The sequence below is a fragment of the Macaca mulatta genome, chromosome 4, assembly GCF_049350105.2.
Source record: "Macaca mulatta isolate MMU2019108-1 chromosome 4, T2T-MMU8v2.0, whole genome shotgun sequence".
Classification (NCBI taxonomy): domain Eukaryota; kingdom Metazoa; phylum Chordata; class Mammalia; order Primates; family Cercopithecidae; genus Macaca; species Macaca mulatta.
The window spans coordinates 5,062,273-5,088,573 of record NC_133409.1 but is presented as its reverse complement, the minus strand read 5'-3'; the positions used below and the strand labels follow the sequence as shown (position 1 = coordinate 5,088,573).

Sequence of the window (26,301 nt, the reverse complement as noted above, 5' to 3'; positions counted from 1 at the left end):
GGGATTATAGGTGTAAGCCACCACGCTAGGCCTGTGATTGACATTCTTGATTCCTCCTTCTTGAAAACGTCTTTGACCTTTGAGACCTTTTTCTGTTCTGTTTTTCTTTTTTTGACCACTCCTTGGTTTGTTTAGCATGATCTTTTTCCTGTACACCTGACTGAGACTCATCCACAGTTGTCATTCTGTACTCTCTCACAGACTGACCTTATTCATCCAGTAACTCCAGCCATGTAACTTTCATGCATATTTCTCTCCTGAGCTTCAGACCTGTATGTTAAACTGCCCACTATATTATGCCCTTAATGGGACCATCATTTATCTGGCAAGAAATCTAAGCGTTTCTTAAGCCTTGCTCTTCTTACTTCCTGCTCAGTCATCACCTGCCTCTGTGTGTGTCAGGTGTATATCTGAAGTGTCCCCAAGGGAGTGCTCTGCTGCCTCCTTTGTGCTTGTTTTTTCTTTTCCAGATTGCTTTATCCCCTTCCTATGTGCCAGCCTCCCTTTCTGTGGTGTCCCTCACCATCTCCTTGAAGTCATTTTTCCACATTGCTCCTAGACTGGCTGTTTATAGTACACATCTGATCTTGTCCCTCCTTTCTCTTTAAATATTTCAGTTGACTTAATATCTTAGAATTCCCTAAACCAGCCTGCCAACTACCTTTATGATCTCGCCTCTCCTTGTCTTTTATTTTAACAACTTTATTGAGGTATAATTGACCTACAATAAAGTTAAAGTATTTAATATGTACAGTTTGATTTTTTTAATAGTTAATTTATGCAGCTGTGAAATGATCACCACAATCAAGGTACTGCACATATCCATGACCTTCAAAAGTTTTCCTTGTGCCCCTTTTGTAACCCTCTCCTCCACCCCAAACCTTTTTAAGAATTATATAAATGGAATCATGTAGTATGTGCTCTTTGTTTTGGTCTGGTTTCTTCAACATAATGCATTTGAAATTTATTCATATTATAGTATGTATTCATAAATCATTTCATTAATACATTGTATAGATACGACAGTTTAGCGATTACCTGTTGACAGACATTTAGGCTGTTTCCAGTTTTTGAGTATTACAAGTAAGGCTTCTGTGAACAGTCATGTGCAAGTCTTTGCTTGGATCTGTGATTTCTCTTGAGAAAATAAGTAGGGGTGAAGTGACTAGGTCACATGCTAGGAATATTTGTGACTTTTAAGAAACACAACCAAATTGCTGTCCAAACTCATTATGCCATTTTGTATTCCCATCAGCAGTGTATGAGGCTGCCACTGTAGCAGCAATTAATGTGGTCTTAAGGAAGCTTACCATGTGCCACCTGTTGTAGCCTGTTCTCAGCAACACTCAGAGGCTTGATGATCTAGAAGTATTTTTTCCATACTTATTCAAATGTATAATTACAAAAATACGTTGGCCTATGGGCCACATAAGATCATCTCACATTTCATGGATAAACTGGGAATTACAAGTGTATAATTAAATTCCTGTTCATAATAAGTATGCTATAAATGGTAGATACCTGAGATGACAAAATATCAAACTTCATATATTTGAAATAATAAACAGTTGTTGACATTTAATTTTATTTCACACAGGTATTTGAAAATATTTTCAAAAGTTTATAAAATATTTAAAATTAAAAATAAATACAAATCATATATGGTTTTGTTATATTAACTTTGAGAAATTACTAAATAGCACAAAGTAAGTCCTGTAGTAATTAACAGTTATAGAATGGATTTTGTAATACCATAATTTTATCGATGAAAACTTTAAACTTTATATTTTGTATTTGTTTTTAGGGTAAACACAGGACACTTAACCTTTTTTTTTTTTTTTAACAGAACAAAACTCCTTTAGTCAATGAGAGCCTGAAAAAGTTTTTAAATACCAAAGACGGTAAGATGTTCAGCTTGTTCTTGTTTATCTATCTCTGAATTTTTGAATCTTGATACCATTTGGGAGAAATCAGGAATTTCAGGGAGTTTTTTTAAGTCTGCAATTCTTATAGGTCTTCATTTTAAAATAATATTTCATTGTACAACAATTGTGTTGCTATTACATATTTTCATACTTGGGATGTTGCTTAAAGCCAGTTTTACTACAAAAAGCCAATATTAGCTATTAAAAAGCGAAACACTGAAATCTATGAGATGACTGTCTTACAGTTAGTTACAGACTGATGATCCCAGTGAAAAAATTAGGAGATTGAGATTTTCATTACTTAATCATGTTATTCAAAGACGAAATTTGTAACTTAAAAAATTCAGAAACCTTTCTTCCTTAATTTAGTGTATCTATTTCATAATGTTAATTTAAAAAATTCGGTTTTTAAAGGTTTGCTTACTTACCTTTTTCTTGATCTTTATAGGTCGTTTAGTGGCTAGTCTTGTTGCAGAATTTCTTCAGTTTTTTAACCTTGACTTTACTTTGGCTGTTTTTCAACCTGAAACTAGCACAGTAAGAATAATGATTTTTACATCTATCCTTTGAAACCTTCTTTGATACAAATGAGTTAATATTAAGCTGAAAGTTAATAGAATTTGACAACTGATAGTTTTTTACATTTAGATTATTTTTGGTAGTTGATTATCTGTTTTTCTTAAAAGCCATATGAGCTTTCAGATAGCTGGCACAAGTGTTGCTGCTTTGTGTTACTTGAAAGCTTGCTAATAAAAGTGTTACTGTAGGGTTAATTTTGATACGATGTTAGATTGCACCTGTTAATGAAAACTTTGAAAGTAGAGGCTCTGTAAAAGAAATAGGCATAATTTTTTAAAATAGACATTTCATTCATTAGTAAGACGGTCTCTGAGTTTAAAGATGTTTTTAAACTCTGAAAATATTTTCTTTACTCTTAAAATAACTTCTGCTATTTTTTTGTGCACTTGCATCTTTTCTAGCTGCAAGGTCTCGAAGGTCGAGAGAATTTAGCTCGAGATTTAGGTATAATTGAAGCAGAAGGTACTGTGGGTGGACCCTTATTATTAGAAGTGATCAGGCGCTGTCAACAGAAAGAAAAAGGGCCAACCACTGGGGAAGTAAGTAGAATTCTGTGTTATCTTTTTCTATTTTAATTATTGGCTTCTTAGTTTAGCGATGCAGATTAGTGCATATATAGTAAATTAAGGTTTTCTTTCTTTTTTTTTTTTTTTTTTTTTGAGACAGAGTCCCGCTCTGCCGCCCAGGCTGGAGTGCAGTGGCCGGATCTCAGCTCACTGCAAGCTCCGCCTCCCGGGTTTATGCCATTCTCCTGCCTCAGCCTCCCAAGTAGCTGGGACTACAGGCGCCCACCACCTCGCCCGGCTAGTTTTTTGTATTTTTCAGTAGAGACGGGGTTTCCCCATGTTAGCCAGGATGGTCTCGATCTCCTGACCTTGTGATCCACCCGTCTCGGCCTCCCAAAGTGCTGGGATTACAGGCTTGAGCCACCACGCCCGGCCTAAATTAAGGTTTTCATACTGGAAGATATTCCTTAAAAACGAAATGAAATGCATTCAGATTGTATCAATGCAAATTTTAATGAAAATTAGGAATGTGCTGACTCTTGATTCTGTGGCACATCTGTTCTGGTTTTTGATCCTCAGGAGTGTTGGGTCATGAGCTAAACTGTCTGGAACAAATCCCAACTCCTCGTTGCCTCACTTGATCCTCCATTCATTTCATACTGTGTATGAAGTGGGCTCTACCAGGCCCTACCTCAGTGTTCTGAGACTTCTCTGCATAAGCCAACAGAAGCACTCAACTTGCTGTTATTTTTATTAAAACATCTTAGTTAAATATAAAAGGGCTGATTTATAGGATAGTTAATAAATTTTTGGACTTAAAGGCCTCTTTAAGCTTAAAACTAAGCTGTTGATTTTGCTTTAAACTGTTTAGAAACAGTTCAAACTTATACTTTTTTGATTAGTAGTACTTTTCATACTCAACCTTTTTTTTAGAAATTGTGCTAATGAGATTAATGATCTAATTTTTATTTTCATACATTAATTTTACATAAAGATACTCTGTTTTATAGATATAGGTAACATCTGTAACTGTTACAGATATTTGATTAAATGTGATCTTTTAGTCCAATTTATAGGTAAGAATGTGGAGGGCTATATAGGTTTCCTACTTATTTTCTTTGGTGAATCTCAGAGGATACTTTCTATTAGAATTTTTGAAAATTGATAAAGCTTGCCTGAGTACTAATATATATAAGGCATGGTAAATAGACTTCGTGGGTACCATAAGATAAAATATAAGAAACTTCTATGTCTCTGAAGAGCGCAAAGCTATTTAACATAAAATGTGCTCAAATGAGGAAGTTAACATTTAAATAACAGTTTAAGATTATGGAGGAATTGTCATTTAACACATTATTTGCAAACATATTATGAATAGTTTAGAGGAGGAAGCAATTGTCACATGCCAAAATTTTATTGAAGTCAATTTTAAAGTGAGAGTAGGATGTCAGTTGTGGGGCGAGGATTGGGAAGGGTGTTCCGAGAAGTTGGAACAGTGCCAGCCAAGTGTGGGAGCAGGAGAGCATAGCCAGATCCCGGGCTGGCTGGGAGTGAGGCGGCTTGCTCAGAGCACAAGTTGTCACTTCAGCTTGTGCATATAATTTCATTCCTTCATTTATCAATATTCAGCAAGCTTTTATTGTGTGCTTATTTGATAGATACTGTGCTGGGACTAGGCAATCAAAAACAAACTAAAGAACCCAGTCTCCTGGGGCCAGCAATCTGTAGGTCTTGATGACCTCTGTTGCCTCTCCCCACTTGGCTTCTGTGCCCCTGAAGGACTCTCTTCTCTTTCTAACTGGCCTTTCATTTTCTTTTCTGTTTAGTAGTTGTGCTTTGGCTCACCTCATTGCAGTGGTGTTTATGCACATTTTTGTGTCTAGATTGATCTTTCTTCCTTAACATACCACTAGCATGGACTCTGGTTACTTGGGTGAAACCCCAGCTTTGCTACATTCTAGCTGTGTGAGCCTGCAGTCACTCAGCCTCCGTGTGCCCAGGTTCCTTATCTGCAACACGGAGATCACAGAAGTATCGTGCCTACAGGTCTGGAGGGGGTCTGTGAAGCTTTGAGCACAGTGCTTGGCACAGAGGACTCTGTGTGTCATTATAGTAGGCATCAGTGGATTCAATTAACTGCGAATTGAAAATATTCGGATTGGCTGAGCGCGGTGGCTCATGCCTGTAATCCCAGCACTTTGGGAGGCCAAGGCGGGCGAATTATGACGTCAAGAGATGGAGACCCATCCTGGCCAACATGGTGAGACCCCGTCTCTACTAAAAATAGAAAAATTAGCTGGGCACGATGTTGTGCGCCTGTAGTCCCAGCTACTTGGGAGGCTGAGGCAGAATTGCTTGAACCCAGGAGGTGGAGGTTGCAGTGAGCCGAGGTTGTGCCACTGCATTCCAGCCTGGCGACAGAGCGAGACTCCATCTCAAAGAAAAATGTTTGGATACAATACAACAAAAGAATGCAAATCTAGTATAAAACTATTTTTATAGCATTTACATTGTATTAGATATAAGTTATTTAGACATGATTTGAAGTACATAAATTATATGCAAATATGTCATTTCACATAAGGGACTTGAGCATCCTTGGATTTTGGTGTCCACAGTGGAGTCCTACAACCAATCCCCTGTGGATACTGAGGGATGACTGTATTAGTATTACTGTTTCTTGTTATTGTATGGATGACTGTTTAAGTTCAGTGTAGTCTGCCTAAGTCCAGCTCAGTCCTTTATCCTAGCTCCAAACTAGAATTTCCAGCTCTTCACAAAACATACCTCCCTGGATAACCCAATAGTACATTCGAATCCTGTGTGGAAAAACTTACTTTCTTCTCTTTACCTCTAAAAAAGTAAAAACATAAAGACAAAAACAAATCCCACCTTACTCCCTGCAAATAACCCTCTTCTAGTTCTTCCTGCTCACTTTTCTGTTTTCATTGATTCTATTCCTGTGACTCCTTGGTTTCATCCCAAGGAGCCGACTTTCACATGTGCTCTAGATTCAGTTACTCTGTCAGGAAGGATTCACTCTCCACCTTGCATCCAGTAGCTTTGGTAACAGGCTGTGGAAGAAAGAGTAATTGCTGGAGGGCTTTCTCTTCTCTGCTGGATAAGATGTGTACCTGAAAATGACACCCAGTAGCATTCCTGTGTAGTGGGTGTGATGTGAAAATGGACACAGAATCGCTGTTCTTCAGTACTCCATTCTGACTCGTGGATTTGAGGCCTCCCCTCAAGTTTGCCTTGACTTTTTTGTAGCTGTGATTCTGTCAAATAGACCCAGGATAGGAATTCTGTATCCTCAAAAGGTAGTTGTTTTACTCCCCCAAGTTGCTGAACCACTAAGTTGGGCATCTCATCTCCATTTTTTGCTAGTTTTCCCTTCCTAATATCTGGGTATTTAATTTTAATAGTTTGTGTGTATGTATATAAACAAATAGATAAAATATTTAAAATAGAGACCTCAAAGATGTATGTTTTGGCTCTTCATTATTTATTAGTGTTTTCTATTACTTTGGAAGAAAACCTGTCATTTATAATGAAATAAAAAATTAGAGCTTTTATTAGCTTTTGACTTTGGCTATAGAAAACTAGCTATAGGTTAAGTTCACTGAACTAAATTACTGATTTTTTACCACAACTGCATTTAAACCACCTCAAGAATTAGGTTGCTGTGCCCCACCCGCTTTAATGTGACTTTGGTTTGATTTTATTGGATGCTCCCCAGCCGTAGGTAATTAAAGCCCTTTCTTGTTTTCTGAGCCCCTCAGATCATTTTCATCTCCTTCAGCACCTCTACCATGTAGGTCCTTATGTCTGTCCAGGATCATTTCTTCCTAAAGGTTCTCATGCTTTCAGTCTGTCATTCACTGTTGCAGAATTATTTTTAAACTTCAGCCCTTCCTCTGTTCCTTTCTTCTGTACGATTGTAGTGGCTGTGCGCTGCCGACTCAGGAGTCCCAGATTCTTCAGCCCTTATGAAATGTTCTGTGTGATGTGGCCTTAACCTTTCTTTCTAGCCTTATGCCTTTTTTTTTTCTCTTTTGAGACGGAGTCTCGCTCTGTTGCCCAGGCTGGAGTGCAGCGGCGTGATCTCGGCTCACTGCCAGCTCCACCTCCCAGGTTCATGACATTCTCCTGCCTCAGCCTCCTGAGTAGCTGGGACTATAGGCGGCCACCATCAAACCTGGCTAATTTTTTTTTTATGTATTTTTAGTAGAGATGGGGTTTCACTGTGTTAGCCAGGATGGTCTCAATCTCCTGACCATGTGATCTGCCTGCCTCGGCGTCCCAAAGTGCTGGGATTACAGGCGTGAGCCACCACGCCCAGCCGGCATAGTGATTTTTAACATACTGTTCACAGTCAGTGGAAGCCTTTGAAAATTTGAACAGGAATACCCATTTGGAAGATTTGTAGAGGTTGGATTGGTAAAATATGGAGAAGTTAGCAGACTAGAAGGAGGTGAAACACGTAAGAAGGCAAATCTAGACAAGAATGGTAGCAGTAAGAATAGAAATAAGTGGACATATAGGCTGGGCATGGTGGCTCACACCTGTAATTCCAGTACTTTGGGAGGCTGACGCAGGTGAATCACTTGAGGCCGGGAGTTTGAGACCAGCCTGGCCAACATGGTGAAACCCTGTCTCTATTAAAAATATAAAAATTAATGTCAGGCACGGTGACTCATGCCTGTAATCCCAGCGCTTTGGGAGGACAAGACGGGTGGATCACCTGAGGTCAGGAGTTCGAGACCAGCCTGGCCAACGTGGTGGAACTCCATCTCTACTAATATCCAAAAAAAATTGGCCAGGTGTGATGGCTCACACCTGTAATCCCACTTTGGGAGGCTGAGGCGGGCAGATCATTTGAGATCAGCCTGGCCAACATAGTGAAACCCTGTCTCTACTAAAAATACAGAAATTAGCTGGGCATGGTGGCGTGCACCTGTAGTCCCAGCTCCTCGGGAGGGCGAGGCAGGAGAATTGCGTGAACCTGGGAGGTGGAGGTTGTGGTGAGCCGAGATCACGCCACTGCACTCCACAGAGCAAGACTGTCTCTAAATAAATAAATAAATAAATAAATAAATAAATAAATAAAACAAGAAATTAGCTGGGCATGGTACTCGGGAGGCTGAGGCAAGAGACTCGCTTGAACCTGGCAGTCGGAGGTTGCAGTGAGCCAAGATCTCGCCATTGCACTCTAACCTGGGCAACAAGAATGAAACTCCGTCTCAAAAAAAAAAAAAAAAAAAAAGTCGGATGTGGTGGTACATTCCTGTAATCCCAGCTACTTGAGAGGCTGAGGTGGGAGGACCACTTGAATCTGGGAGGCGGAGATTGCAGTGAGCCGAGATCCACCACTGCATTCCAGCCTGGGTGACTGAGACCCTGTTTCAAAAAAAAAAGAAAGATTAAGAAAGAAAAAAAAATGAATAGATTAAGATGACCTTTTAAGAATCAACAAGACTTGGTAAACTAATATTTTGGCATGGGGCAGGGTCATAGAAGGCAATATGAGAAAAGAAAAGCTCTCAAAGGCCAGTTTAAGGATTTTAGCCTAGAAGAAGATAGTATCACCACCAGAAATAGTGGGACTGAAGAGGGAGAACTGAAGTTATGAAGAGCAGCACATTTTCCTATTTAAAAAGTTACTGTCAGTCATAAAAGGATTTTTGTAACAAACAGCCAATAGTTAATATGTACACAGTGTCATAGAGCTTGTGCTGGTAGTGGATGAATTGTAGGAAGTGATTTTCATTTAAGAAACATTTTAAAAACCTCCTCCTTTGCGTTAACCACAGTGCTCAGAACCCTGTGGTGACAGGGCACTGGGCAGCAGACACAGATGACTCCTGTGGAAGCTGGGCTAGAACAGGTGTGGAAGTAGAAAAGTGGAAGAGTGTACTACTATTTGAAGGGGTAAAGTATTTTTAATGAAAATTGTTATTTAGTATTTTTTCTTGAGATAAAATGAAGTAGGGAAACAAATTCAATGAGGGCAAAAAGTAGATCTTAGAGAATTACAGGATATTATTTGTCTGGAGAATAGGGAGAAGGGAAGTGAGGAAGTAAATGCTGGAATGGTAGACCTGGGACAGATTTCAGTGGAGATAGTATCCTGTTCAAAGTGAACGAATGAAATATTTTGCAGGTAATTAGAATCTAGGGATGTGTAGAAGGTTTTTGAGGGGGTAAAATTAGAGGAAAATCTAAAAAGAATGGTTACTTTAATAAAGAAGAAATAAAATACCAACATTGTATAGTATTTCTAAATGCTAAAATTCTATTGGAGTATAGTTGGTATATTCGTGTTTTATTTTTAAATGTATTTTAATTTTAAACTAAAATATTTTAGGGTGCACTAGATCTATCTGATGTACATCCTCCACCAAAGTCACCAGAGGGAAAAACAAGTGCACAGACAACACCAAGTAAGGTGAGTGAGCTGCGGAACCCAGAAGTCATGTCTGGACTCATCTCCAGAGGGCTCTGCTCTTCTCTCTCTAGTCTTTCTTGTTACAAGTTGTATTGTTTTATAACACATGGGCTCTTTAGTTTCTTGAAGATGCTTTTTTCCCATTAAGTACACATTTAAAAAATTTTTTTTTGCTTTGTTGGTGGTGGTTTGACATTTGTATCGTAGAAAGGAATGTGCTGGTAAGTAACAGAATCAGAATATTTGGATTTATTTGGTACTTTGGACATTTTTCTCCTATTAACAAGGGGATTTACTTACTTTTCATTTATAAATTCCTAGCTTGAGAATATTAAGCTAGGAATATATATTACAGGATATAATATTGAATGAATATTTTAGACTTCTAGATGGGTGATGAGATTCAGAATTGTAAATCATGATGGTTTTTAATATACATGGGCTGTTTTGATAGAATTTCTAAGAAAATGTATGTACTTTGGTTACATTTATGTGTGTATGCATGTGTGCATCTGTTTGTGTGTTTATGAGTTGTTAAAAGTAAGACTTGATTTCAGAGGTTAAGCATAAAGAAAAAAAATGAGCTGTACACTTTGAATTTAAGATCCAGGATATGTAGGAATGGATAGAAAGATGATTGTCAGGAAATTTGTTTTCTCAAGAGTATAGCTTGAATTGGTAGTCCCAGGCGGTCTTATCAAAGGATAGGTTTGGGTCTGTCTTAGTCTGTTCAGGCTGCCAAGTACCATAGATTGGGCAGCTTACAAACAACACATTTTTTCTCACAGTTCTGGAGGCTGGAAGTCCAAGATCACGGCATCACTGTGGTTAGGTCTGGTGAGGTCCCTCTTCTAGGTTGCAGAGAGCTGCCTTCTCGTTGTGTCCTCATGTGGTGGAAAGAGGATGAGAGAGCTCTCTGGGGTCAAGGCCCTAATCCCATTCACAAAGGCTTCACCCTCATGATCTGCTCACCCCTCAAAGGCTCCACCTTCTGATACCATCACATCGAGGGTTAGGATTTCAACATAGGAGCTAGCGGTTTGTGGACTACACAAACCTGCAGTCCATGACAGGTCAGGTTTGTATTCTTTGACTTTCCCTTTGATTTTCATCCCATAAGAACAGAGTGATGCTGTGGAATCCATTCCAAAAGATGAGGCCCCCATGTGGGTTTATGGTGGTGGATCGACTCTCAGATATAGTTGCATCTTTTTAAATAGATGAAATTCCAGAACGTAGTGATTATACTACAAGATTCCTTTCTTTTTTAAATGTCTAGGCACAGAACATTGCTGAACGATTGCTGTTATTTTTTGCTTGTTCTTTGATGTTGTTGCTCCTTTTATTTAAGTTTGGAAAACTAAAGGAATTTTATACTTTATTTCTAAACAAGGGAACAACTATTGTATTGTTTATAGTTGCTCCTTCTGAGATTTCTAGTTTGTGTTGGGAAGGCATTTAAAAAAAATTTTTTTTTTCCTAAATGCTCATAGGAAGCTATAACCCCAAAGACAGAATAAGGTCATGAGTAAGTTTTTAAAATTTCTTTAAATTAATTGCAAATAAAACAGCCTATGTAAGTAAGCTTTACTTTTCATGAAAATATCTGGCTTTAGAAAAATTAAAATTAATGAATATTCCAAAATACTTATCAGTACCTATAGCATTTGACTATTTGGAAGCTCTTTTTAGCAAATTATTACTGTGTTTAAAGCAAATTAGCAATCCTAACCTTCTACATATAGGGTGTGTCTTCTGGGTAAAATAGTAAAGTCTGTTTTACGTACTCTTATTCTCTCTACATACATTTTAAGATCTAAGAATTAAAATGAGAATCTCAGTGTTTTAGGTCAGTCAGGAAATGATGCTGTGAGTTTTTCCAGAGAAGCGGGGACTGTCCTGAGGCTGCTTTAGAGAATAGCGTTTGTCCTAACAGCTGTCTCTGCTTCTCCTGCTGCCATCCCGTTATTTTAGTTGAGTCCCCATTTCTCAGTTGGCCTCATAAACCCTCTTCAGAAACACCCTAGATAGTCCTTGTGTAGGGTTGCATCTGTTCAAAGATAAACCCTTATTTTGACACGTAAAATGCAATGTCTGTAGTACTAAAGGACCTGGATTTGGGATCCAGTACTTTCCCTACCCTCTTCTTGCTAGCTACCTCCTACTGGCACCTAATCAGCCTTGAGGGCCCATGGGGAATGCTAGAAACTCTCCAAGAGTAGCGTCCACCCAACCTTTAGGAACCAGCTTTGTGTGCTCCTGAGAAAGATCAGATGAGGTCAGGACAAGTCTTCAAGGACGTTTCCTAGGAACTCAAGTGAGGCTTATTTAGTATGCTGCTAAAATGTAGCATGAAAGAGGTGATTCTCCACCCAGTAGAAGCTGAGCAGGTGGAGGCTACAGTATCTGTGTTTGACCTAGTAATTATTGGAAACAGTAAACATGAGGTAGATCACTTTAGGAATAGAGTTAAGAAAGGACCAAAAAAGCAGGCCTCACAGAACATATTCACTAGATGTTGCACTTCTGAGACATTTTTCAATAGGCATCTTTGTTTGGTAATGAGTTAATTTATTTTTAAAGATTTCTATTTTGTGGTAAAATCTCATTTTATTCTCATGCTCAGATACCAAGGTATAAAGGACAAGGTAAGAAGAAGACAAGCGGGCAGAAGGCTGGTGACAAGGTAACACGCATGAGGGCAGAGGAGAAAAGCAGCCTGTGGGCATCAGGTCTCAACTCTGGGGCCTCCTGGAGTGCTGGGCTCCTGTCAGGTTGGGTTCTCAGTTTTCTTATGAAATGTCACTTGAGGCTGGGCACGGTGGCTAACGCCTGTAATCCCAGCACTTTGGGAGGCCAAGGCGGGCGGATCACTTAAGGTCAGGAGTTCGAGACCATCCTGGCCAACATGGTGAAACCCCGCCTCTACTAAAATACAAAAATTAGCCGGTGGTGGTGGCACATGCCTGTAATCCCAGCTACTCGGAAGGCTGAGGCAGGAGAATCGCTTTAACCTAGGAAGCGAGGTTGCAGTGAGCTGAAATCGTGCCATTGCACTCTAGCATGAGTGACAGAGTGAGACTCTGTCTAAAAACACAAAACAGTAAGGATGGCATGAAATAAAAAGTAAATTTCACTGTCAGCTTTTATCCAGGTGAAAATCATACTGTCGAATCTTAAAACCATGCTCTCAGTTTTACTTTGAAAATTCCTGTTTTGTTGGCAATTAAAAAAGTTGAAAATATGGATTTTTCTTTTGAATGGATGATTAAACACATATTTTTAACATTGATTTTTATCTGAGGAAAATAGAACATCAAACTATTTTTTGGATAAGTTCTCATTGATAAATTAAAAATTAAACTTATTTCCTCCAAGACATTTTTGTGTTCTGTCATTTTTCAGACAATTGCACTTTCGTGACCCTTTATTCAGAGCCCCTGCTCACAGTAGACTGCTGGGGGCCAGTGCTGCATACCACCAAGGCCTTGGCTGCTTTTTCCTCCTCCCCTAAAGATCGCAAAAATTGACTAATCTGGTAGATTAGCTGCTTATGAAATTTAAATATTAGAAGTTTTAGAAACATTATCAGTACAGTTTTTACATCTCCTTAGGATAAGACAAAATGTTTAATTTTCAGTTCTGTGAGATTCATTAGTCCTATGTTGAACTTCGGTTATGTATAGATATTTTCACTAAGTTGAAAATCTTCAAAATTAAAGCTTTTTAAAAATTCCACCTGTTGTGTTAGCTGGCTTTAGTTCTAGTAGTTTCAAAGGTAAATTCCTACTATTGTATTCTCTTTGTTCATACTGTTCTTTATGCGTTATTAAACAAGAAGATGCTCTAAAATAATGATTAAGTTTTTTTTTTTTTAACATTTACATAGTGAAAGTTATTGTGTGTCAGTGCTTTGGGCAACACATGTAACAGTTCTCACTTAAGGAGTTTATAGTTTAATTGGAGAGATGAGACATATCTTAAGTAAGATATAAAACTTCTTAATAGATTTTAAAAATCAATTTCTTGGACTTTTCTAAAATTTAAAAGCGTATTTTATAGTATTAAGCGTTTATAATCTTATTGCTGTTGTGGGTTTTAAACAACTTAAACATTTTCAAGAAGTTTATACATAGAGCCTAGGCGTATTAAGAGATGTGGTTTTCACTTGTGTGATGTGATATAACTGTGATGGGCCAGACTTTTGCTTTTGCTGTATTTTGGGCAGAGTGTAGTGTGTGCCCTGACTTGAGAGGGGACTGAAGAACCTAGATGGGCCCATATCCCAGGATTTAGTCTATAATTTGGGTCTCTTCTATTTCATTGTTACGTTCCTGAAGGCCAGGATGCCTCCTCAATTACTTGGAAATCTTTTTCCCTGTACATTTCTGATCTGGTTTCTGAACTGCCTTGTGAGAAGTCTGTATTGTAGCCTGTGTAGCCTATTGCCAGCCTTACTTATATGGGTAAGCCCTTAGCTCTTTGTTTCCCTGCCTTTCTGCTTTGCCTTGTGCATGCAGTAAGTTCCTAGCAGCCTTAACATTCTCAACATCTTAATTATCCAGATGCTATGTTGCATGTGGTTGAGGCTGTACACAGCAAGACTCCAGATGGAGCCATCCACATGGTAGGTGAGTGGCGCCTCCCAAGGTGTGCAAAGCCATCATGGGAGCCCTGCCTGTCCTGCATTCGTGAACTGGGCATGCGATGCAGGAGGGCCAAGGGTACCGCTGCTCCCGGAACTCTGGAGCACTGATCAGGAGTGTCGCATGTGTCCAGTTACTTTCGAATGCAGGAGGGGGCAAGTACTAGTGGTTCATTCAGAGACCCTGGGCACTTTCTTCAGGGAAGCTATATTCATATTATAAATAAACTTTAAAAAATCATTAATATGTACAGTTAGAATTGATTTGTAGGGTTTTTGAACTGATGTAACTTGGGCAAAACTGAAGTTTTTGTTGTTGCTGAGAGACAATAAAGATAAAAATAAAGGTTACAGATAAAAGATTTGGCATATAAGGAGTATAAATATGAAATGGGAGGGCAATTTTTAAATGAATTAATAATTTTGAAATATATATTAACACTTGTTGACTTCCAAAGTATCATCTGTGATAATTTATCTCAATGTATACCATTTAGTTGTACCAAACATCCTAATTGTTTGAAAAAAAAAAATAAGTATCAGAAAATTATAGCAGACTTTTGATAGGCCCTACTAGCTTAGGTTTTTGCCATTTGGAAATGTTGAGTAAGATTTATATTTTTTTGTTTTTAATATTTAGAATTAGTTGCTCTTTATCATTATACTAAATGTAAAATGGAAGATCATCCTTTCTTCTGACAAATAGTTTTCAGGTGTCTTTTTCTTTTTAGAGACAAGGTCTCACTCTGTTGCCTAGGCTGGAGTGCATTGGTGTGATCGTGGCTCACCACAGTCTTGTCCTCCTGGGGTCAAGTGCCCACTTCAGCCTCTTGGGTAGCTAGGACAACAGGTGCATGCCAGCACACCTGGCTAATTTTTTAAAAAATGTTTTTATGTAGAGGCAGAGGTCTTGCTCTGGTTGCGCATTCTGATCCTCAACTGTGGGTCTCAAGTGATGCTCCTGCCTCAGCCTCCCAAAGTGCTGGGATTACAGGCATGAGCCACCGTGCCTGGCCCAGTTTTCAGGTGTTTTAAAACTCATATGTATTGAGATGCTTTTTCACATCACATGTAGGTTTTGGGGCATATGTTTTTGTATCTTTGGCACTCAACCTCAGGATTTTCCAAACCAGATGTTATCATTCCCTATCACACTCCCACACCATCCTGAATGAATGGATTCTTGGATACATGAATGTTCCCACACTTAGCCCTTCCGTTTCTGCCTGGTCAGCTCTGTAATCCTAACCATTCGAGATTCTAGACTTGACATCTTGGCACCACTTGTTAACTGAACTCCATGAGCTGCTGGTTGGGTAGGGTGGGAGGGCTGAGGATGTAGAAAGTAGAAAAACTATTTATAGGGTCGTCTTTAAGTCTTACTCCTACAGCTAGAAAATCATGGTTCTATTGTGATCTGTAGGAATTACAGATTGTTTATAGATGGAAAGGATAGAGTTTCTCTAGAAGCAGTTGAGTTTTTAAAAGGTTTGTTTTGTGGTCCTGGAATTTTACAGTATTTACTTTTCTAGGTGAGCAAATTAAACTTTCAAAATATATGTCTGTTAGAACTGTAGTAAAATTACTTCTCTAAATAATTCATTAGTAAGTCATGGATCAGAAGCTGTCGTTGGCAGGGAGGGAGGTGGAAGACAGAGGCATGGGTGGGGAAGAGAATTAAATACAGGCAGTCCTCATATCTGCAGGTTTCACATGCTTTGTTTTCACACCTGCAGATTCAACCATGTGTAGATGGAAAATGGTTAATAATACAAATTTTATTTATTTATTTATTTATTTATTTATTTATATTTATTTTGTTTTTGAGGTGGAGTCTCTCTCTGTTGCCCAGACTGGAGGGCAGTGGCATGATCTCGGCTGGCTGCCAGCTCTGTCTCCCGGGTTCCCGCCATTCTCCTGCCTCAGCCTCCAGAGTAGCTGGGACTACAGGCACACGCCACCACGCCCGGCTAATTTTTTGTATTTTTAGTAGAGACGGGGTTTCATTGTGTTAGCCAGGATGGTCTCGATCTCCTGACCTCGTGATCCACCTGCCCTGGCCTCCCAAAGTGCTGGGATTACAGGTGTGAGGCCCCGCACCTGGCCAATAATAATACAAATTTTAAAATAATGGTATACAACTGTCTACATAACATTACATTTATTAGGTGTTACAAGTAATCTAGAGATGATTTAAAGCATATGGGAGGATGTGTGTAGGCTATATGCAAATACTATAGCATTTTATATGAGGGACTTGAGCATCCTCAGACTTTGGTGTCTGCAGGGGTCCTGGGTACTGAGGGACAACTGTATTGCATGAATTTTTTGAATACTTTTGCAACACCATAGTGTTTCTTTGACTGATGTTTCTCCTACATGAACAGTTTGGAAAAAATTCTTTTTTTTTTTTTTTTCAGGTTCTTAAGACAGTCTGGTGATACAATTCAGTTTTTGACTACTGAAAAATTAAGGTTTTTCACTGTGAAACTTCTGTAGTGCTGCCTTTTTGTTAGTCCAGAAATGATTGGCTTCTTTATTATATGAGTGTACTGTTGGGTAATTTAAATATATACTAAAGCTTTCTTATGGCTGCACTGTAATTTCCCATAGAGCTTATTATTAGTCTTGAACTCCAGCCAAGAGAACTTAATGACCATTGTAGTGCTGTGCAATAGGTCCTTCACTTTTATGAAAAGACAAAACTTGTTTTAGTTTTTTGTTAGAAATAAGTTGATTTGTTTCCTAGGGCTGATGTAATTATAAGTACCAATATTGGGTGGCTTAAAACAACACATGTATTGTGTCACAGTTCTAGAGGCTTAAAAATGTGAAATCAAGGTGCCAGGAGGGGCGTGTCTCCTGTTCTAGCTCTGGTGGCTGCTAGACTCACATGCTGTTTGGCTTGTAGATGGATTACTGCAGTCTTTGCCTCCATCTTCACATGGACTTCTCCCTGTGTTTCTCTGTGTCTCTTCCCCCTAACAAGGATACCAGTCATTGGGTTAGGACCTAGGCCCACCCTACTCCTGAATGGGCTCATCTTAACTAAATACATCTGCAGTGACACTTTCCAAATAAGGTCACAGTCTGAAGTACTGGGAGTTAGGGGTTTCAACGTATTTCATTTGTGGGATACAGTTTGACCCATAACTTCTGTGCTTGTCCAGAGAATGAATTCTAAGGCATTGCCATGATGTGTGTGTGTGTGTGTGTGTGTGTGTGTGTGTGTGTGTGTGTTTGAGATGGATTCTCTCTCTGTTGCCAGGCTGCAGTGCAGTGGTGCAATCGCGGCTCACTGCAACCTCCAACTTCCTGGTTCAAGCGATTCTCCTGCCTCAGCCTCCTGAGTAGCTGGGATTACAGCAGGTGCCACCACACCCAGCTAATTTTTGTATTTTTAGTAGAGACGGGGTTTCACTGTGTTGGCCAGGATGGTTTCAGATTTCCTGACCTTGTGATCTGCCTACCTCAGCCTCCTAAAGTGCTGGGACTACAGGCATGAGCCACCGGGCCCAGCCAGTGTATATACTTTTTATTTATTTATTTATTTTTATTGATTTATTTTTTTGAGATGGAGTCTCACTCTGTCACCAGGATGGAGTGCAGTGGTGTGATCTCGGCTCACTGCAGCCTCCGCCTCCTGGGTTCAAGCGATTCTCCTGCCTCAGCCTCCTGAGTAGCTGGGAATACAGGTGTGTGCCACCATGCCCAGCTAATTTTTTTTTTTTTTTTTTTTTTTTTAGTAGAGACGGGGTTTCACCATGTTGGCCAGGATGGTCTCAATCTATTGACCTCGTGCCCGCCTCGGCCTCCCAAAGTGCTGGGATTACAGGTGTGAGCCGCCATGCCTGGCCTTGTATTTTTTAAATTGTTATTTCTTGGTTTTTAAACAATACTTAACCTTAGTTATTTAGCTTCATTTTGAATCTTCAACTTAGCTAAATCCAGGTGATATAAAACTCAAGTAACTGAAGTTAATGTACATAACATAAGTTCGTCTTAACTCATGATAAGGGTTTTTAAAGCAGATTCCAGGGTATACATACGTATACAGATGGTCCCCAATGTTACAACGGTTTGATTTATGCTTTTTCGACTTTATGATGGTACAAAAGTGATATACATTAAGTAGATACCATGCATTGAGTTTTGATCTTTTCCCAGGACAGTAATTGGTGGTACGATTCTCTCTCGGGGCTGGGCAGTGACCTTGAGCCATGGCTTCCAGTCAGCCACATGGTCATGAATGTCCAACATTTTTTGGATGTTGTGTTTTTGCACTTCATCATGTCTATGAAGTGCCCATTTTCAACTTTGTGATATTTTCACTTGACAGTTTATCAGGTAAGGCCTTTTGTGGTTTGAGCATCTGTGTACACGCATACATCTGCTGTATACTTGGAGGAACCATTGAAACTACTCTCAACGTTTTCAGTTTGGTTTTAATCTGCAAAATGTGTTGATGACAAATATTTCTCCTCTGTGTAGATTTTTTAAGTAGTGAAGTTTATTTGGAATTAAGTTTAGTGAATTCATTAATAACCTAGCTGGGTAATGATCTTTTGGCAAAAATGAGCCATAGTTATAAAGCAGTAACATGTTACTGTGTGGTTTAGAACTTGATTTTGAGAGCAGTTCCAAAGCAGATTGTTTCAGAATTTATTTTTACTTCCTGGATTAAGAGAACTATATTTTTAAAACAAAATAATTATGTTATGTTTACAAGTATGTGTTGTGTAATATAGTAATTCTCTGTAAAACTTGTCTTCCTAAAACTGGTCTTTCTGTCCATAGCAGGAATATTGGTCAAACCTGTCAAAAAATAATCATGGATACCTATTAGTTGTTCAGCTTTGATATTAGATAGTTCATTATGTGGATTTAAGTTACGTTGGCAGTGTGAATTCTTGGGGAAATCAGCATAATTATTGTTTCTCATAATGTTGCTTTACATTTACATTTTTCAGTTTCTTTCATGCCAGTTATTCTTTGGTACTTTCTCATGAGTGTTTAGAAGGGGAATCTGTCATGGCCATAGGCTCTGTCATTGTACATATGTTTAAATGTCACATCAGGGTATTTATTTCCAAATGCATATTCTTTTAAATAAATCCATTATTAATGTAAAAATCAGAAATTACAACTGGTGTGAATTACATACTTTTCGATATTTGATAATACCAGGAAAACGTCAAGAAAGTTGTTAGGAAATTTTTGAAAGTTTCTGCCTCTTTGAAAATATGTTGTCTAAAATTATAACTTGGTATTTATTTTTTCAGACATCTCTTTATAATCATTAATTTATATTAATAAAATGGAATGTATAGCTCTCTAGAAGGCACTAAATTTGCACAGCATGTATCTTGCCTACTGTCAACTAGTCAAGACCTCTACCTGGTGTAAAGATGTAAACGTATATCATAAGACATGCATAATGCATTCTGTCTGTACCCATATGAAAAGTGAAACCATCCTTCAAGAGCATCTTGTTTGATGATGTCTAACCCAAACTTTGGTCACCATGCTTCAGTAGTTACTACTCTTTAATTCTTTCTCAGCCATCCATCCCTTCTTTCTTAACTCCTAGATATAATTTGGTCTGAAAAATACGAATCTAGTTCAATTCTTGAGGAAACTCATGCCTAGGAAATTAATTTACTTAAGATTATATGGGCCGGGCACGGTGGCTCACGGCTCATACCTATAATCCCAGCACTTTGAGAGGCCAAGGCGAGTGAATCACTTGAGGTCAGGAGTTCGAGACCAGCCGGGCCAACACGTCGAAACCCCATTTCTACTAAAAATACAAAAATTAGCCGAGCGTAGTAGCACACGCCTGAAATCCCAGCTACTTAGGAGGCTGAGGCAGGAGAATTGCTTGAACATGGCAGGCAGAGGTTGCAGTTAGCGCATTTAGCCCAGATCACCCCACTGTACTCTAGCCTGGGTGACAGAGCGAGACTCTGTCTCAAAAAAAAAAAAAAAAAAAAAAAATTATACGACTGGGTGTAGTTTGTGCCTGTAATCTCATAAACTCAGCTACTTGGGAGACTGAGGCAGGAGGATTGCTTGAGCCCAGGAGTTTTAAGATCAGCCTGGGTGACATAGTGAGACCCTGTTTCTTTAAAAAAAAAAAATGCAGTTAATAATTTTGGACTACATTCCAGATTCTTTGTTTCAGTTGAGTGCTTTTTCTAGTACTCCAGGTATTTTACACAATACTGCTCTCTTTAGTACACAAGGCTGACTTTTGGGAAATTGCCATTTTTAACCCATAAAGCCCACAAATTCATTATAATTTAGCCGAATAGCATAAATATTGAGTTAACCTCTGGAATCAGGCTTTGACTTTGATATTGACCTTACCACTTAACTAACTGGAGACTTTGACAAGTGACATAAATGTCTGTCTCTGTGTTTCCTTATTTATATCCACAGAGATAAAGCTATCTCCAGATCATAGGGCCATTTTGAAGATTAAATGAGATAAGGTGAAGCATTTGAATGTTCACCATAAATGTTAGCTGCTTTTTATTATTACTACTTTTTATTATTACTAGCATTATTTATTTTTTCATTATTATTGTTAACATAGACCCGTCTAAGGGCAGAAAGAAATCTGACCAAGAATGGCGTGAAAGTCAGCCGTGAAGGTTAGGACTCCCTGAAAATAAGAAAAGAAAAGTGGTAACATCACTCTATATCCAAGGGCATGGATAAGGATGATTCAGAATTTTTTTTATAACGTTGTGTTAAGATATGTAGAGAAATATACACGTACACACACATAGATATATATGTCCATGGACATCAAAATAAGTATAGGTTAGGAAGTTACCCTGGAAGTCAGAATTGAGATAATTATTTTAATTAGCAAATGTTTATGTTTGAGTGGTTGAAGGCAGTGTCTTTCACCTTGATGCCTGTTGTGTTTAGCACTGGATGGAAAATGGCTATTTTTACGAATGACTACTTTAATGCTTGGTTCATTCATATGTAATCTTTCTTTTCTCCTTTAATAGTAGTGGTCTCTCCTGTTTTCAAGTTGAAAAATGTATTAAGGTAATTTATAAAGCAATGACATATGGAAGAGGAGATGGGAAATTGTTTCTCAATGGGAAAGTGTTTATAAATGGGATAGGTATACTAAAGCTATTTCCATTTAGGGAAAGAGGAAAGGAATGGTATTAATATATTTCTCTAATATTTTTCCACCTTTGAAAGTTTGCCATGTTAGGAATCCTGGGGATGGAGTGATGAATCATGGCATTGGTCTGCAGTTCACACTGCTGGGAGCCGCCCCCCCCCCCCCACACACACACAGAGGTTGCACACACACAAACACAGGTTTCCTTATGCTCATGCGACTTCTTTTATTATTTAAAATATCTTAAAGTTTTATCTCACCAAGGAGGCCTTTTCTCTTTCTTTCTAGAAAGCCAACAATGAGGCCAATCAGAGTGATACAAGTGTCTCTCTGTCAGAACCCAAGAGCAAAAGCAGCCTTCACTTACTGTCCCATGAAACAAAGATTGGATCTTTTCTAAGCAACAAAACTTTAGATGGCAAAGACAAAGCCGGCCTTTGTCCAGATGAAGATGATATGGAAGGAGATTCTTTCTTTGATGATCCCATTCCCAAGCCAGAGAAAACTTATGGTTTGTGAGTAAATAGTTTTTGAACTGTGAGACTGGGGGTTTAAAAATAAATGTTTTCATTTTGTAGTTAAAAAATAATGAACTATGGATGGTTTATAATTATTGGATCCATAAATCTGATTATGCATTGTTAATGCCTTTGATGTTGTAAAACAACCCCAGGTTTTAGAAAAACCTAGACATGATTTATTCTAACAGGTAAGTGTAGATTGTCAGCCACTTGCCAGGGCTGTTCCAGGGTGGGGTACAGCAATGATAGAAGAGGAAGACTCCTGCCCTCAGGAAGCTCCCGCTCTGGCAACGGAGTCAGGCAATGAGGGTTATGCTGCGGTGTGTTGGGTGATGAGAGCAGAACAGTGATGGAAGCCGAAGTGTGTGGTCAGGGCAGGTGCATGTCAGCTGTCCAAATTGGAGGGGGCCTCACTTGGAGCTGCCCAGTAAGCAAAGAACTAGAGGAGATGAGGGAGTTGCCATGGGTTGATGGAGCTCTGGGGAGAGGAAACAGCAGACAGCAGAGAGGTGAGTGGGGACGTAGCAGAGAGAGCAAGATGGGGATCAGATGAGGTGGACTCAGAGATGAGAGGCTGGATGGCTTTCCTTTGAGACTGGAAGCCCTGAGGGTCTTGATCTAGCGTCCATTACAGAAGGATCCCAGGGTTGCTGAGGAAGGTTGGACTTGGAGTTTCCAGGTAGGAGGCCATTAATGATTATTCAGGTGAGAAGTGATAGAAGTGGTGGGGAGAAACAGGTGGGTTTTAGAAGTATTTTGAGGTTAGATGGAAAAGGATTTGCCAGTAAGTGCTAGAGAAAAAAGTAATATCCAGAGTGGCATCATGGTTTTTAGCCTGCAAAACTAGAAGGTTGGAAACCCATTAGATGAAGAATGGCAAGAGGAAGAGTGGATTGCACAGACAGGTGGCATGAAAGCCTGGAGGCCCCTGTCGCTGTGCTAAGTTAGAGAAGATTGCTAGTGGAAATCCGAAGTAGGCGATTGGGTATGTGAGTTGGGATTGGGAGAGGTCTAGGCTGCAGATGTAAATTAGGAGTCTTCAGTTTGTAGATAATGTGGGTGTGGGAGACTACAGAGGATCACCAAGGAAGCAGGTCCTGCACACCTTGAGGCCAGAGTAGGGAGCTGGAAGCAGTGGAGGAGATGGAACCAGGAGAGTGGTGTCTTTGGAGGTGGCGGTAGGGAGGAGTAGCTGTATGATGCCATTGGATTTAGCCATCTGGAGGTCAGTGATGACCTTGACACAGTTTTGTTGGAATGGGGGTGTGAGGCAGGTGAGAGAATTAGAGTACATTCAAGACAGGAAAGGATTGTAGATGACAGATAGTTTTCTGATGAGTTGTAAAAGTGTGCAGAGGAACAGGGTGGTGGCTGGTGGGGTAGGATTTAGGGCTGAAAAGCGTGTTTAGGTGGGAGAAAGAACAGCATGTATGCAGACGAACACTGCTCAGCTTTAAAGATGGAAGAATTAATGATGTAAGGGAGTGAGAGGAGAACTCCTGGAGGCCTGCACAGCAATGGAATCCCATGCAGGGGCTTGTGTTTGCTGGAAAAGTGGAGAGCGTGTGGGTCCCGTTGTAGGCAGGGGGTGGATATGATGGTGGCACCTGTGCAAGCTGTCACCGTAGTTCATAGTTGCATGAGGATGGAGGACGGAGGTTGCGATTTGAAGAGAGCGGAGAAAGTGTGAAATCTTTCTATAACAAAGTAAGGCGAGAAGGGACTGTGGAAACCTGGGGGGTGTTGGGCAGTGTTAAAGGTACCCTTGAGGTTAGTGGTCATGACTTTAAGGGGAGTTCATCAGCATGGCTGTTTGTGGTTTCTGTAAACAATATTTAATCTGTGAGGTGGCACTTATTTGCTAGTAAACTCCTGTATTGTCCCTTGGCTGCATGTCTGGGTGATGGAAAAGGGCTTCTGGAAAAAATCACAGTGCAGAGGTCAATTTAGTTTATAAGATTATCAAACAGAATTCTAAAGAGAGGTGAGCTGATTTCTTACACCCTGGCTGTGCTGATTGTGGTTGATCTGTAGTTTGCACTCCCTTGGTATACTTTATGGTTTTGAATTTTTAAAGTCTATATTCTTGATTTCCAGCCACTGTGCATATAAAGTATCTTTTAAGTTGCTTTTGTTTCAGTGGCAGGATAAAAGTGTTTAGTGGCAGAACATAAGAGCACCGATTAACTGTCCTTGTTTCTTGCTAGGAGGAGTGAACCTAGGAAGCAACCAGGAAGCCTGGCCTCGCTCTCGGATGCACCCCCCTTAAAAAGTGGACTCAGCTCCCTGGCGGGGGCCCCTTCCTTAAAAGACTCTGAGAGTAAGTGCCCAAAGATGTGGGCTTGAATACTCGGGATATTTTTTCTCTAATTAAGCACTATATGATTATTGTTGATTTTTTTTTTCCAGGAAAATCACTAAAATAACCTATAATTTTATCACTCAGAAATCTTTCCTGTTAATATTTTGTTACTTCTTATGTGGTCATATTTTATATGTTGTTTTGTATTCTGCCCCTTCCTATACCTACATACCATCGGAATACTTTTTAGTTGATTTTTTAGCTGATTTGTATTATCTATAGAAATATAATTTTTAAATCATCTCTCCTTTTTTGGACATTTACAGTGACTTGAGTCGGATTTGCTTTCAATTAATTTTAAAAAATTTGTTTAGTGATACCACAGTAAGTATCATAAAATGTTAAATAAAAAATTATTCTGCAGATCATTTTCAAGAATGACCTGACATGTCATCGTAAATGCAGCAGAGCTAAAGAGCACTGATTACATGTGGAATAGTCTAGCTCTGGCACTAGTTACTTTCCCACCTCTCCCCACACAGTGATAGGAATTTAAACAGCATAGCCCTGAACAGGTAGGATGGGCAGAGGTCCTTTGGAAACCATATAATAGTAAATGTTGTATTTAATTAGCATAGTGTTTCAGAGCTTCGTGTACCTCTTTTGGAAAGTTTCCAAAAGTAGATTCACTAGGAATTTGCAGTATGAGTTTTGCATAATTGTCCAGTACTTCCGAATCTTTTTGTATTGCTTGATATACTGTGGGACTTCCTAGGGCACATAAGAGAGCCGACCTCTTTCTTCTCTTAAACCAGCCATGTATTTATAAGGTTCGTATCCCTTCCCATTTGCTTCTTTCCTGTGGTTACTGCCACCTTTAAGAAAGGAATCCAGGACATCATGAACGTGTCATTCTGACACTGATTAGAGAATGATCATTTAGAGAGGACGTTGAGAACGAAGGACCAAAAACCAGTGAGGATTGTCACTTTAGTAAATGAAATAGCAGTTGCATTGAAGAAAAATTTAGAAGTTCAAAGGAAAAATAAGATTCACGAAAATAATTAACAGTAGTCTATGAATTCATACCTAACAGGGCTGTTTATGGAAAGTGATGTCTTATAATTAGGCAAAAATATTTTTTGGTGGTTGTGTTCCAATAAAGTAGTATTGTTTATGGTTTAAAAAGGGTTGTAGCCGGGCGCAGTGGCTCATGCCTTTAAACCTAGCACTTTGGGACGCCAAGGCGGGTGGATCACAAGGTCAGGAGTTTGAAACCAGCCTATCTAACATAGGGAAACCCTGTCTCTACTAAAAATACAAAAATTAGTCGGGTGTGGTAGCACGTGCCTGTAGTCCTAGCTACTTAGGAGGCTGAGGCGGGAGAATCGCTTGAACCTGGGAGGCGGAGGTTGCAGTGAGCCGAGGCTGCGCCATTGCACTCCAGCTTGAGTGACAGAGTGAGACTCCATCTCAAAAAAAGGGTTGTAATGCATAGTTTAAGCATTCATTAATCACAGTTTATTTTTTCCTTAGTTTTAGGTTATTATGCTCCTGTCATAAAGAAGCCCCCATATTGAACAACAACAAAAATTGATGTGGTTTAGAGACTGTTGTATTCTAAAAGTCACTCTAATGCTAGTATTTTTTCCTGTTCACAGGTAAAAGGGGAAATACGGTTTTGAAAGATCTGAAATTGATCAGTGATAAAATTGGATCACTTGGATTAGGTAACTAGATTTCCAGTTTTTGTGTTGATCGTTTTAAAGTGATTATTTTTAGGGTAAGGTTGTAAAAGAAGTGACTCAGTCTGCCTACGCTGAACACCTTCCTGCCGCTGCTCATTCAGCAGGTGTTTGAATGGCTTTTACGTGTTCAGGATTACACCCTATACGAGAGATGGCTACAGCAACAGCCATCATGTCCTCATGAACCTCTGTCTTCATGGAGTTTGAATTCTGGTCAGGAATATGAACATTAAACGGGCATCTACAGATAATTTTGAGTGTAAAAGGGTCAGTATATATTTGTATGGAAATGGCTAGTAGGTTACCTTTGTCCAGTCTTGGCATTCAGGGAAGACCTTTTATAAGAAGTGACTTCTGTGCAGAAGCTTCATGGTTAAGTAGATGTATAAGAGAGAAGGGAAGATATTTCAGTTCAGATAGAAAAATTTGTGCAGAGGCAGAGCCATTTGCTAGATGCTGGTAGTACATGGTCCAGGC

The 26,301-nt window shown here is 39.3% G+C and overlaps 1 protein-coding gene across 10 annotated transcripts in view; it reads left to right on the top strand.

Annotated features, from left to right (window-relative positions):
• CEP43 (centrosomal protein 43) overlaps positions 1-26,301 on the top strand; it is a 44,498-nt gene that overhangs the window by 3,586 nt on the left and 14,611 nt on the right. For 3 of the 10 annotated variants that reach the window (XR_013416135.1, XR_013416136.1, XM_001102430.5), the window contains exons 3-10: positions 1,847-1,901; positions 2,374-2,462; positions 2,906-3,043; positions 9,378-9,458; positions 12,085-12,144; positions 21,542-21,768; positions 23,982-24,094; positions 25,738-25,806. Coding sequence is in view for 8 of the 10 variants with exons in the window: in XM_001102430.5 (XP_001102430.2) it covers positions 1,847-1,901; positions 2,374-2,462; positions 2,906-3,043; positions 9,378-9,458; positions 12,085-12,144; positions 21,542-21,768; positions 23,982-24,094; positions 25,738-25,806 (832 nt within the window). In the remaining 2 variants the exon portion in view is untranslated. The remainder of the gene's footprint in view (positions 1-1,846; positions 1,902-2,373; positions 2,463-2,905; positions 3,044-9,377; positions 9,459-12,084; positions 12,145-21,541; positions 21,769-23,981; positions 24,095-25,737; positions 25,807-26,301) is intronic. The other 7 variants (XM_015137676.3, XM_028846980.2, XM_001102527.5 and 4 more) reach the window with 7 other exon arrangements.